This window comes from Calidris pugnax, unplaced genomic scaffold (genome assembly GCF_001431845.1).
Source record: "Calidris pugnax isolate Ruff unplaced genomic scaffold, ASM143184v1 scaffold211, whole genome shotgun sequence".
Lineage (NCBI taxonomy): Eukaryota > Metazoa > Chordata > Aves > Charadriiformes > Scolopacidae > Calidris > Calidris pugnax.
The window spans coordinates 7,977,518-7,991,710 of record NW_015091083.1 but is presented as its reverse complement, the minus strand read 5'-3'; the positions used below and the strand labels follow the sequence as shown (position 1 = coordinate 7,991,710).

Genomic DNA, 14,193 nt, shown 5'->3' with positions numbered 1-14,193 from the left:
ACAGGTGTTTACTCTTGATTCTCCTTGGAACAACTATTTGAACTAAAAGGTAGTACCATGAAATGTACACTGCTGTAAAATGACCGTAACGGCTGTGGATTGACACTAGAAAGATCTAATTAAAACAACGAGCGACTCGGGAACAGATTTCCAATAGGAAAAGTAGGGTCACTTACTTAACAAGTTCCAAGTTGAAATCTCATAAGGCTGGTAGGGGAAATACATGAATTTCCTGGAATAATGGGAGAAACAGACATGAATTAGAAAAGTTTTCTCGATGGGCTATTCTGTACAACAATGAGGTAGTTTCTGCAGCTTAATAGTGTTCTATTCTTACCCCAAATTTCTAGGTCTAAAAAGAAATTCTGCTGTAGCACAAGGAGAATACAAGCAGTTATGAATAGCTTTTTTGGGGGTTTATTATTTTTCTGTGCAAGTGTTCCACCTATTTTAACAGCCACCTTAATTTAGCTGAGCAGGGCCAGACCTTTGTCACTATGGAAACACCTTCATACTTGAAAAATATTTTCCAAGGAGAAAAGGTTGGTTCATTTATAGAATTGTTCTTTTAAGGGGAGGGTAGGTGTATTGTATTTCCCAGCATGTGCAAATCAATAGGGAAGGCAGAATTGAAGCAAATTGTCATTTTCAGCACAGGGGGAAATTGTGGTTTGTTCTCGTTTCTTAAGAGGAAAGAAGCTCTTCAGGACAAAGTCTTCATATTCACAGCCCCCCTTGCTCGTTGACTGCTATCAGGCACAGGAAGATTACAGCAAAATCATTGCAGAGATGTTTTGCCATTATAGCTCTAAGCAGTTGATTGTTACATTTGAAGCCCTCCAAGTCAGTACAAAAGAGTGTAATAAAGAATTCCTCCCTGCAATCAAAGACTTGGAAAGAGCAGCAGAACCTTGTTTTGTGTGGTATCTTCACTTATAAGGTGTGCCTGTATCCTCTGACCACTACCACCTCCAAAAAAAAAAAAAAAAAAAAAAAAAAAAAAAAAAAAAAAAAAAAAAAAAAAAAAAAAAGGGGTAAAAAAACTCCAAACAAAAACTACACCATAAACCCAACCAGACAGGAGTTCACCAATATGTATCTTTCAGGTCCACACATAAAAGGCAGCATTTTGGCTAACCAAATTAACCCTCTATTTAGGCAACCAAGGAAAAAAAGAAAAAACCCAACAAACCAAACCCAACCCCAGCTAAGTTAAAGGGATACAGTAGAGCAGATTGTTTAATCTCTAAATTGTTTTCTCACTTGTTTTAGATTCAATTTTAGTGTAAGTTTCTGCTCAGTAACAAGACCATGAAAAATCAGTGTTCATACTTGATTTAAAAACAGTTCTCCTGCATATTACAGATCCTTTTAGCTGATTTGTCCATGTCTCATGTATTTAGCAATGAGGCAACACACACATTTTAAAGGTATGTTACCAGTTTTCAGTAATGTCTACAATAGCTCATGAACAAAATAAAGCTATCAGTCATTTAAGGGTGTTCTTTTTTTACCTGCTAAGCTTCTTGAAAGAGAAGACAGTGCCTTGGACAAGCTGTTAGGTAGGTCTCCACAAAAATATATTCATCCAAGCAACATACTGGAAGTATGACAAAAATACAAGATAGCAGCAGATGAGTAGTTTAGTAAATTTTCTGTCTGCAGAGAGAAACAGGGATTATAGTCAAGGATACCTTTTTATTATGATTAAATAGTACAGGGCAGTGTGGAGTTGCTAGGAAGCTCAAAGCTTAGAACCGATAAAGGATGCGTTATCTGAAAGAAAAAAGTATAACACAAATCTAACAAAAACAGACCATCTCGGACTAAAGTAAAAAAAAAGAATTTGGTATCTCATTAAGGAAAATCAGATCCCTACTTAACACACCTTCCCATTTCTGTCTAACTAACAGCAATTTTTAATGGTGTGGCTGAACATCAGACAAGCAAACTCAAATACATTTCCGACAGTTCAACACAAATCAAATCTTGTTTGAGGCTATTTTTGTCCCTAATTGGATGCTATTTAAGTAAGGATCAGCTAGGCTGTCACACTGTTCCTGGAATGCACAGATTATATTTAAACTGCCCATTTTCCCAAGTAGATTTACGCACATCAAGTCTAGATGCTAATAAATATTCAAGGTAGCTTTAAGAAAGTGCAATAACGAAGTATTTTGTAATCTCAATGGCACAGAAAACATACATTTTTAATATAGTTTTTATTTTACCCATATACAGCTTGCCAGTACACAGCACATCACCGCTGAAGAGCAGTACAACTTACTGCATTTTTAGATGGCTAAAGAGAAAAGGAATTACGTAACAAAAGGGAATAGTGCAACAGTTTTAAGGTTGACAGATTTCCACTTTCCACCCATCCCCAACATATAAAGCAAATAGAACAATGTTAATTCTAGAATTTTTGGTTGCAATGCTGCTAGATTTATATAAACATAAGTTATAAAAATTACAGGGCATAGAAACAGTTTACAAATAAGTTAAATTTCAATTATTTCAGTATTCACATTAGAAAAATATACATTTTATAGAGTCAGTCTTTTCCAGAAGAAAGCATTATACAGTTTTCTAATTTATGGCTCCAATTCACTTTGCGAGAGCAAAATATCTTCACTTTGGCCATCTGCTTCCATTGCCAGTAGTGCTTCCACAGTTTCCAAAGGTATCCCCTCAGGTGTGCGAATGTGCATTGTAGTACCGTTGGAATCGGTTACGATAACGATGCCTTCTGCCTGAGACAAAACAGCAGTGTCTGGGTGAGACAGGATAAGCCCATCTGAAGTCTGAATAAAAATCTGTTCATGTCCCTGAGACAAAAAATCATGGCTCTCATCAGTAATCTCAAAGGCTACAGCTTCATCTACAGTGACTGTATTCTCCAGCTCGTGTTGTTCCTCTGGCCCACAGGGAAATTCAGTCATGTTTTCATGGTTCTCGTGAGCGGACAGGGAGGCTTCCTGGACAGGGTCCTGGTGCGACTCGGCCTGAGCGCTGGGTGGGTAGTTTATTGGCACAACGTTCGTTGAGAAAACTTTTTCAAGTTCCTGCATCTCATTGGTCATATCAGCATTATGAAGTTGTTTGGGATGCTCTTTAACTACAAAATCACGGTTTTCTTTTTGCACTTCCGGATATTTTTGATCGTGACCGTTTTCTTTGCTCGTTGGTAAGTCGTTGCTCTGAGTGCCCCCTGCATGCTCCGACACCGAGTTACAAAGTTCAGGAGCTGACAGTCCACCTGCTGAATTCTCCCTCACAAAGTGTGCCTGAACGACTTCAGGTGACCCGTCTGCTCCAACAGGTAATACAACTTCAGCATGTAGCAGAGACGTGTCACCTGCCACATCTGGTCCCTGGATGTTTATGGGTTGGGAATACTCTATCCTCATTTCCACAGTCTGGGAGAAGGTACCTGAACTTTCAGCATCGATTCTAACTCCTGAATCAACAAGTGAATTATGTCCCTCTGCTCTTGGTAGCGTACTTCCAGTTGTGCAGCAAGCAATATGCCCATCTTCTGAAAGCAGGATTTCTCCATTTAATTGATTAAAACCTGAAAAGGTGAAAAAAAATACATATAATTTTGCTGGGCAATCTAATATTGCATGTCCAAAAAATTAATTTTCAGCAATACTGAAAGCTACAATGCTTCCCTGCTTTCTTCTCCATAATTAGTAAACCTGAAGCACCTTCCAAGATTTTCACAGCACTTGAGAAAGTGAGAAAGCCAGTGTAAAAATACTTCAAAAATTTTTGGATAGTGAAATATTCAATATTTCCACACCAAGGGATCTCACATTAGAAGCAGCATTTTTCTGCTAATCCTGAAAACAACCTTGGCAGAAAGTAATTTTTTTCCATCTGGTAAACAACCGGTAACATTCAAAGGTAAAGAATATACCAGGCACAAAGTTGTCAGCTGCTCATCCCCATTACCTTTAGCAAATTGACAGAAGCATTTAAATTGCATAAAATTTCAAGCAACTTGAAATTTCATTTCAACTTGAAAATTTCAATTTCATGAGCTTGATTATCAAACTCATCCTGGATTCAGACATATCATCAAGTTACTACATATCTAAGGAGCTGTACTAACAGCCCCAAGAGAATTTTTGTCCTGTGACAGAAAAGGTAAAAGACACTAGAAAATTAGTGTGTTTTACCAGTTACTTCACCTCGACCAAGAGCCAGGTCACAAACCCAGTAGGTAGTTGAACAGTAACTACTAATCTGCAGTAGCATGAGCTGTCAGTTTTTGTAAGTGAAGATCAAAAGGAACAAGTAGGTTGTGAAAGGTTTTTTTTGGTTGGTTTTGTTTGGGTTTTTTTTTGTTACGAAAGGTATCAGTGCACAACAAAGGAGGCCTAACACTGCAGAAGAGACCATTTTTAACTTCTTGTGCTGTAGACTGGCAAGAGCTCTACCAACAGGTGCAAGTGAAGCAAAATTTTAAAAACTCACGGCACAGAAGAAAATCGTAATACAAGAAGAAATGAGTAGGGTCATGCAGAAAGCTTTTCAGAGAAAGAAAAATAAAGTAAGGGGGAAAACAAAAACCCAACCACAGACAGAAAGAGGTGCAAAGGGCAAAAAGCAAAGCAGCTTACAGCAACACCCAAAAAAGACACGTACAAAGCAAGAGGACAGCACTGACATACACATCTTACTAGAAATGGGCAAGAGCTGGAATCTTTCACAAGGATAATCATAATGCCTCTGAATTAATGCAACACTTCCACATGAAAGACCAGTGGAGTTTTGGGAGATTGCAGGTGGGGACCCACCTCACTTTCCTTTCTGACCCACTGTTACCCTGCCAGTCTAAGGGCAGGGGGGATAAAGACAAAGAAGGGATAAAAAGAAAAGTAACCACCCAAAGAATGTGATGCAAAATGTTGCCTCAATTCCAATCTTTAGGCCCTGCATCTCCCCTGGGATACAGGACAGCTGGCACCAGCTCCCCCCCACCTTCCAGGCTCCACAAAGCTCTGATGGTTCTGCCTTTGCAGCCTGCTAGAGCAAAGAGGAAGGACACACACGCTGCTTCCTCATCCTCTGCTCTCCCACTGCTGACACAAAGGTCTCACGCCACCTCTGCTGTAAGGGACAGAGTGGGCAGGAAGCACTGAGGAAGCACACAGCAGAGGACAGTACTAGTCTCATAGTACTGCAGTAGCAGCAGCAATAACTGGATTATCATGCATTCAGAATCAAGCTACTGCTGTGGTCTGTATCATCTGTAACTTTTCTCCCCTCCGTGATGCCTTTTCCAGTTAAACAGCTGGTTTTGAAGGACCTGGGAAGCAAGCTAAGAAATGAAACCTTAAGACAAAAACCACAGTAGCTTGAAAAATAAAGAGATTTGCTCAGCTCCTCCATGAACAGAACAGAATTGGAAAATCTGAAGAGGTTACCATCTTTTTCAAACAGTGTACACAAATTCCCACTCTTTTCTTTCACTTCATCTTGACTGGCATAAGCATTATTCACATTCTCCATTACGTCTTCTAACTTGGTCCTTTTGGCTGATGGCAACAGTTCCTCCCCTGAGCTCTGTCAATACAAGAGATAATTAACTGGCTGCCACCATTACAGCTGACAATACTGGAAAAGATCACAAACTAACTGTGGGCACTTCATGGCAGTGAACTAATAATCTCCTTGAAAACAGGATTTTATATTAAAGGCCTTCCTAAACGGTAAGGATTTAAACACAACCCTCACACTTCACCAAAATGCCACTGATTGCGTTTGATATTTGGCTGGAACAATCTGCTTTTGTTTCAACATCAAAGCTTCTCTTTGAGCCTTCGTGATTAGCTGTACAGCATGAAACCTGCTATTAAGCTCTCTCTCCAACTACAGCGAAGGGCTGTGAACAGCCCACCCAGCATTGTCTAGTTAATGAAGAAAAACTGATCGCCTCTAAATTTAACCACAAGGAGAAGATGGAAAAGCACTAGTCTTATTTATCCACCACCAGAAACAACTCTGGATTAAATACGACGTAGAAAAGCAAAGGGGATGGACCACAGACATGTGACTTTCAAGAAGAGGAAACACGGCTCCTTGATACAGCTGTAAACAGAGTAAATCTGGTCAACTGACTTGTTTGAGAGAAAGGAACTGTTTTCATACACTTCTACCAGCAACCAATTAGCAGAGCAACCACCTCTCCAATGCCTGAGCCTGCTGTGGGTCAGCCCATTTACTCCAACACAAGTTATTAGATCTGATGATCCTTCTCACTGTGGGGCCCTCATTTACTAGCACCTCAACAAAATTCTCTCTCCCTTGTCTGATGAGACTACCTGTGAGCTTTTGAGTTCTGTCCTGAATGCTACCATCTTCCCAAAGCACATCTTTACTGTGTTAGTTCACGTGCCCTGCTATGATACCACAGTAGAGAGTACTTCTTTAAGTATTTCCAAACTCCAAATACCATGAAAGTCTTACTTTAACACAAGTCAGATAATACTAGTATGATTTTGTAAGGAATAATAATCTGTTTATAAAAGTTTTCATTTGTCTTAGGTTCATTTTTAATTTTTACAAAGGTATTCCATACCTGAGCTAACCGTTTTTGTCCCAGTATCTCCACAGGCACTTGCTCAGTAACCACTTTGTTTATACATTGTGAACAAGAGTCTACACTTTGCATCTTTTGTTCTCCACTGAGTATTTCTGTAATTCCTAGTGATTCAGCAACCTTTAAAAACAGTTATAGGGAAAAAACAGTTAATCTCTCCAATCTGAATATATAAATGCTGAAATACTGATTTGTTTTCTCAAAATTGAACTAGAACTATATGGGGTCTAATCTGACGATCAATCATCACAGCTCAATGAAGTATTCAGACTCCCATGTTTTCTAGTAGCCTCCATATTAATAGAACACGACCTTCATTTGAAGGTGAATATTAACAGGCAAACTCAAAAGAATTAGGAGTACAATGGTTATATATAGAATCCAGAGACAGTTACTAAGTGCAGAGTTTAATAAAGAACACTGGTGAGGCTCTCCATTATTTAAAAAAACATGTAACTCTTCCTGTGTAAGAGTATTTCTTAATAGTTAAGGATTTTCCTCCTCTCCCATTCCATTCCTGAACTTCACCCTTACGTAGGTGTGTTACTATACAACTTCTCAAGGCTAGGTACTTTTGTTTGTTTGGGGTGTCTTTTGAGGCTTTTGCTTTGGTTTCTTGTTGGTTTTTGGGGGGTTTTTTGTGGTTTTGTTTTTGTTTGTTTGTTTTTTTAAGGAGTGTAATTCTACATTAAGAATGTACATCAGCACTGAAAAGAAGCAAGAAAGAGGTTCCATTCTGGGACTGCCCGTACCAACAGCATCCCTTTACTTGGTGCTACTTTGTTTCTCCAAAAGGAAACATCAGCATTAAGTACAAAATAACTGGACGTGCACACAGTAATTCTAGAAAGTGTTATAGTACCTACAGAGAAAAATAATAACCCCTGCTAATTCCATAGAGGACTTCATTTTTTAAACCAGGGTTATTATAAGAGCCAAAATCTTATCTCCACCATCCCTACTCTGAGTTTTCCAGTATGCTCCCCTCCCATAGTAGTTGCAAGTTCACTGCTGATGCACCTTAATGAGAGCATTGTTTAGAAATTTTGTTGGAGGTAGTACACAAAATAATGTTTTCACTACTGGAAACTGAGAAGGGTAAACCAAAAATACACTATGTACAAAGAGCTGGCTTATTCTAAGCAAAGGGAACACAGATTGATAAGGATCCATAAAGATAAACAGATCTACTAAAAAAAAAAAATCCCCAAAAATCAACCACCAGAAAACCAAACCTATATTATCTTTCTAGATACAGCTGCATAAACAATGAAACTGAAGAGTCACTGAAATAATAGTTTACAGTTTCATTAGTGTATTTACTACCTTTCATATTTGTCGGTATGACTGTGAACTGCACAGATGCGTTCAGTTTGTCCTCATTTTGCAATGAAACCACTTATCCTTTTCAATCAAGGCCACTCATTTTAAATATAGACCCTTCCTTCCTAAGCAAACATCAAGATGTACTTCTATTAGCAGTTAATGCTAAATACACCTTGCAGTAACATGCAGCTTCACACTGCCTTATCAGGCAACACTGATATCAGCACTGATAGAATTACTTTTATTTCTTTATATTTCAAGTTGTATCTATTTCCATAAACTAGAACTGTAGTTTTACTATGGATTTCTTCTTCTCTTCGGTTAGTTGTTGGACTCTTTACAACAGTGTCTATTTTTGCTCATCAAAAACCATGTTTTCTTCAAGTAACTTTACCAGCATGACAAAGTTTATCAGAGATAAAATAAAAATGCAAAGCATCTAAAATAAATAAAACAGAACACACAAACACCCCCGCCCCAAACCCACAGTTCCAAATTGAGTGCTTTATTACCTTTGCATCTTTTATTTCGACAGACTGTTGGCAACTCAGCAAATCAGAATTACTGAGGTGATCATAAGCCATTTTCTTTACCATATTATGCAAGTCTTCAAATTCCCGATACACATCTGGGAAGTAAGCTTTGGCTGGATACCCTTTTTCAACCTAAAAATAAAGAGGGGGAAAAAAGGTTTTGTTTCCCCTTCACTATACTTAAAAAAAAATAAAAATACTAAGATCTGTCAGTTTGTTTTGTTCTACATTTTAAAATAGAAACATTCAAGTCAAAAGACTATGGAATATTCAAAACCGCCACTGAACCAGGCAGCAAAAAGCAGGACTTTCAACCAAAAGACCTACCAGAGTTTTGCCTGTGTAAGGTGGAAGTGATGTGTAGAACATCCACTCTGCACAATTCTAACTCAGGGAATTCAGATATCTATCTAAAGGAATCTTATTACATATACTAATTAAAGTCTCCCTGCAATAATTTAACATTTTTACATAAAAACTCACCTTCATCAACAGAAATTCATATACTGTAACAAGCTTTGTAAGACGTGGGAGAGCCAGCTCCATTAAGTCTTCATTATCACATTGTTGTATTAGCTGTCAAAAGCCAGGAGGAGTTTATTAGAGCAGAGCAGCCTACAGAGGTTATGCACCTCACATTCAGAACATAAAATACCAGTATTTTTTTTAAAGATACACTATATATTTAAGCAGCTCGGAGAATAGATGCAAACGTAACACCAAAAAGAGGAGATAAACTAGAAAACCTCAGAAGAGTTACTACCCATAAACAGAAAAAACTCAGTTCCACAATGCTGCCCATTCATAGGAAGAAGAGCAACATCAGCAGATTTAGTAGCTATAAAGGATCTTCCACAACATGCAGGAAACAAACAAAAAATTGTGTTAATAGCATGGATTTTAATCCCTATTCTATCCTCCAAAAGAGTTTCTTTGTGGGTTTTTTGCTTTTCCTTTTTCGATGTTGCCCAACTTCAGTTCTGTTTATCTTTCACTGTGTTGGAAGAGATACATAATAGCAGCTTTCCATCTCCTGAAAAAGGATAGCGAGAGTATATCTACACGTCAAAAGTTCCCTTCCAGACCGAGTTCCCATTTGCCCTTTGTCCAGTGTTCTGCTAGAAGAATTTTTTCCTTAAAAGACAACTTAATGTTTTCTTCTTAGAAGACGTCTTAGGCTTTCGTGGTGTCAGTACACAAAGATGTAAAAAAGAAAAGAAAAAAAAATTAAATGATTCCTTGAAAATAAACAATAAATAAATAAAAAAAAAAATAAAAAAAAAAAGAGGGCAAGGGGAAGAGACTTGTGAAGTAATTGCAGAAGAGAACCATACCTCTTTTAACCTAGCTTTTCTTCTGAATACATTGTGTTCTGCTGACACACTACTAAGTGACTTTGAAGGGGACTGACCAGGTCTGCTAAGCCTTCCAGAACACCTAGATCTTCCACCCATCCTTGGTCGACCACGTCTCTTTGGTCGTCTGGGTCTTCCAGGTCCTTTTGGTGCTACAGATCCCCGGTGTCCTGAACTGGTTTCAGTTTGTTGTTCTGCCAACAAGTGTCTGCTTTCTGCAGACTTACAAGTCTTAATTAAAAAGAAAGAGAAAAATACTTATTCACCATTTTAAAGAGTGTTTTGAAGATGACCATTTTATAATTAAGTTCTTCATCTATGCAAACAATAAATAGCATATTAAATAAATGCAAAGCTGGATAAAAGCATAACTGCAAAGAAAGTTGTGGAATAAATCCAACACATTAGTAAGACTGCTACGTCTGCAACACATACATGCCATTATTTGCAAAGCTAACATTTTTGACCCACAAAATGCCATACAAAATACAGAGATTAAGGGAATGTAATTAAAGAGCTGGATTATGTCAGCTAAATGTGTTCCGTATTTTTGAAGTAAAATACATGCTCTTCAAATAAAGAGGTTGTAGAAATAAATCTTAATTAGGAGTAAAACATATCCAAAGAAAAATTTGGGTTTCATTGTAACTTTGTCAAAGCATGAAGATTTTATGTGAAAGACAAAAATAACTCTGAACAGCCATGAAGAGTGACAAGCCCAATAAATAAAAGTTAAAATATGTTGTCCAGTTTCCAAGTTTCAAAATCCCTAGCGTTCCCTAAGAACACAGCAAAAAAGCAGCTTTTGTTATAAGACCACACGGCAACCTCAACGTACATTTACTATTTTTAAATTATCATTGTGATTTTAGTGCAAAATTTTTTTACTCATCAAGCAGTGGTTTCTTACTGAACACACCTCTCTTCCCCACCAAGCTAGAATTTCTAAGAATGTCCCAGTACTTTAAAAGAGAGGCGTTTACAGTAGTACTGAGGAGCACCAGGCTTCTTTTCATAATCGGTACATTTTCTTCCCAAATTTCAGTACCTCCCTACTATTCTAGTGATTAGGAAAGCTCTAAAAAGGGCAAATTTATGTCAGTTCTATCCAGGGATTAAATTACTAAATTAGTTCTAAATATGACATAAGACTAGGTTAAGCACGGAGATCTTGATTGCTTTCCTGTCTGTATCAGTGTACCAGTTTAATAACCCAGCTATTCTTTCTAGAAAGTATTTACCTGGCCAAAACCCATACAAAACCAATGAATTAAAATGCAAATTTGTGGAATCCATATTTGCTAGTTAGAAGTAGCATGTACAATAGCAATCTAGCAGTCGGTAATAGTATTAGGTATGAGACTGACTGAAATTTTTCTAAATTCCCATAATCCTGGGTAAAAGTAGTGCTGCACAGGGAAGTAACAATGATATAATACAGAGAGCAGGCCAGTAATTCTGCAATGCTCTTTTTCCAAAGATGACAGAAGAGCGTAGAGGAACAGGGAGCTTTGTTTGCTGCAGTGGCATCTTAAGCTCTAAATTTTCATGTTTCTGAGAACAACTTCACATCTTAGAAGTAGCAAATGTGACATCACTACATCTAAACCAGAATTTTTTCCCCAGACAGCAGCTGTATGAGCTCTCGCTGCAATACATTAGAGTCATTTTAATATTAAAAGAGAAACTTTACTTTGAAGTGACCAGTTTAAAGCATCACAAAAAAAATTTGCAGCTAAAGTAGCTTCTAACCCAGAGACTCCAGTTTCACCCAAGCATTTGGTTTGCAGGGGCCGCTAAGCCCCATGTTGAAAACCTGCTGTAGGAGAAGCTGCAGTCCCTGCTGCATTCCAAATAAGAGATTTTTCCTGTGATGATGCCATTTCAGTAACAGAAATTGACAGAGCAGATGATGTCTTGCTGTCTGTCACACTGAAGGCTGTAATTGAACAGCACAGTATTCTTACCCAAATGCAGTGGAAAATGCTATTTGTGCAGACAAGGTTTTTTTCAAGCCAAAAGCTGTATGTCAGAAAACCAGTTACAAATGAACACTCGGTGCACATTTTGGCTTATGTGCCTGTGCAAGAATACTATTCCCACAACACTGCAAGAGACAATAATTTGAATTTTAAAGCACTTCAATAGGAAAATTGTTAAATCTAGTATATCAGGGATATTTCTGAGCAATACAAGACCATGCAGCTACAAAACCACCATTCTACTTTCCACAGAACTGTCAGCTTTTCCAAGTAACACACTTTACCTGTTCTCCAGCCTTTGAATCAACAGTTTCTTCCAGATTGGTAGCTAGTGCATTTTCATTATTTAAAGTGACAGCAATTGAATCCAAATGTGCTGGACTCATCATTTCCTCTCTTATTCCACGGGCATTGTCCACAAATATACTTCCGTTAGGCTTATTTAAAGGTATTTTTTGAGGCAAAGACTCCAGCTGTCCATGGCCTGGGTTAAGTTTATAGTGCCTTGCTAATCCTCCTTTTCCTATATAGGATTTTTCACAAGTCTGACATTTAAACATTTTAGGTTTCAGATTATAATTTGAAGAACTGAATAACGCATCCTTTCCCTTCACCTTTCCTTCTTCATCATCTTCTATACTTAGCTCAGAGTAATCATCAGAATCGGACTGATGACCATCAGCCAAATCCTCCATTTTAATGAATTTATAATCTTTAGCCTTGTATTTGGGAGGGCGCGAAATCCGTCCGGAACGAGTTTTCACTTTCAAGGATTTTTTTAACTTGTCACCTTTTTGGTTTTTTTCAAGGCATGGTTTCGGAGTATTTGCTGAACTGGCTGCAACCATGGTAATATTTGAAGACCTCGTAGCTGATACTGTGGCACGGGTGGCTTTCTGTCCATTGAGCATCTTAGTTGAGGGAATCTTGTTCACAGACACCGATCCATGAGACGGTAAAGGTCTCTGCATAAGCAACTGAATTGGAGACTCGGAAGAACTATGTAGGAATAGCTGCTGCTGCTGCTCAGTTCCTGTAACAGGCTGTATCCTAATTATCTGGGGATTAATAATGCCAAGTCCTGATACGCTAGAATTCCTACCAACCGACTGACTCAGCGTTATAGTTTTGGACTGGACTGGTGCCAACGATGGCACTGGCCTTTCAGTTTCCTTCATCTGTCCTGGCTGAACTTGGACACAAATGGCTTCCAGCTGCTTTTGTGGAAAAAAGGAAGAGTTCAGATTACACAAATAACAGTATTTATAAATAAAGACAATACTTATAAAGATGATAACACACATGCCCTTAAAGCAAAGCACAAAGAAACCAATGCACATCATTAGATTTCCATTTTAATGCATCAAAGGACAGATTTAACATCAAAGCACAGATTCCCTTCCTCCAAGCTACGGGCTTTCCTGCACGTTTACTGATGTGACTGCTGTTCAACTAAAGCATGTAAAGTTTGCTCTTGGGCCATGTCACAGCTTTGTTTCCTGCCAGCAGGCCTGTTCTGGAACAGCAGTCAATGCCAGCACCCAGGCAGGTGTATAACCTTCAACAAACCAAGCGCAGAACTACAGTCTGCTAAATGACACAGGCCAAATACCAGGTCCAGGACATACTGTAATAACTGCTCGGTTCAAAAAAATCTTTGTGAGGATGATTAAGAGGAGGTACGTGTTACCATTCACCTCCCTTATAGCCTCTCCTCCTCATCCAAATTTCTGCCTCAGCTTGAGTCAATCACTTGACATCCCCTGCACCTCAAAAGGTGGGCAGAAAACCCAGGCACCATCACCTTCTGTAAGAGGGGCATGCGTTATCGACCTGGTGCATCACCTCTTAACCACTGCGAGACGGCCCCTCTAAGCTGGTTTAGCTGCACGTGTAGTCGGACCGAAATACCGACAGCTGCAGCTACTACCTACATCCGAACGCCGGTTTTCCTAAACCACGTTCAAAGTTGTGTCTTTCAGCTGCGAGACTCGAGTCTACACCCAAGGGTAGGTGTGACCGAGGAGGAAGGCGAAAAATCATTAAAAAATATTAACACACACACACACCCCCCTTCCCCGTCCTCGGCGGTGGATCGCGGCCAAACGGCCGCCGCAGGCTCCCTCCTTCCCTCCTCCTCCCCCCCTAGCCCCCGCCTCGCTTACCTTCTGCGGGAGGAGCCGGGCGGCCGCCATGGATTTGCCCTGCTGCAGGGCGACCTGCTGGGCTACGCTCTGCAGCTGCTGGGCGGCGTTGTGCATGATGCTGGCCAGCGGCGGGGCGGCCCTGCAGGCCTGCGGCGGCAGCGGGCCAGCGTCCCGGGGCGGCGGGCAACCTCCGCCGCGGCAGGGCGGCGGCCCCGGGCCGGGCTCCAGCTGGGCGGCTGC

At 39.5% G+C, this 14,193-nt stretch overlaps 1 protein-coding gene across 3 annotated transcripts; it reads right to left on the bottom strand.

The window, feature by feature from the left end:
• Positions 1-2,203: 2,203 nt before the first annotated feature.
• Positions 2,204-14,141, bottom strand: ZNF839 (zinc finger protein 839). Of its 3 annotated transcripts, none has more exons than XM_014957663.1 (8): positions 13,972-14,141; positions 12,091-13,023; positions 9,804-10,055; positions 8,953-9,045; positions 8,449-8,601; positions 6,590-6,730; positions 5,436-5,574; positions 2,204-3,574 (listed from the first exon to the last, which is right to left on the bottom strand). In XM_014957663.1, exons 1-8 carry the CDS (start codon positions 14,065-14,067, stop codon positions 2,595-2,597), a joined length of 2,787 nt encoding a protein of 928 aa, XP_014813149.1. In that variant the 5' UTR covers positions 14,068-14,141; the 3' UTR covers positions 2,204-2,594. The 3 variants fall into 3 exon arrangements, with proteins under 3 accessions (XP_014813149.1, XP_014813150.1, XP_014813148.1); XM_014957664.1 differs by having other exon boundaries at positions 12,091-13,020; XM_014957662.1 differs by lacking the exon at positions 13,972-14,141 and having other exon boundaries at positions 12,091-13,862.
• Between the last annotated feature and the right edge of the window lie 52 nt (positions 14,142-14,193).

Bases quoted from the DNA above. Each gene is read 5' to 3' on its own strand.
- ZNF839 (XM_014957662.1), bottom strand. From the start codon at position 13,149: ATGATGTGCATTGGTTTCTTTGTGCTTTGCTTTAAGGGCATGTGTGTT. The intron at 8,602-8,952 runs GTGAGTTTTTAT...CTTTATTTTTAG, and splicing joins ATGAATTTCTGTTGATGAAG to GTTGAAAAAGGGTATCCAGC. The intron at 5,575-6,589 runs GTATGGAATACC...TTGTATTGACAG, and splicing joins GACAAAAACGGTTAGCTCAG to AGCTCAGGGGAGGAACTGTT.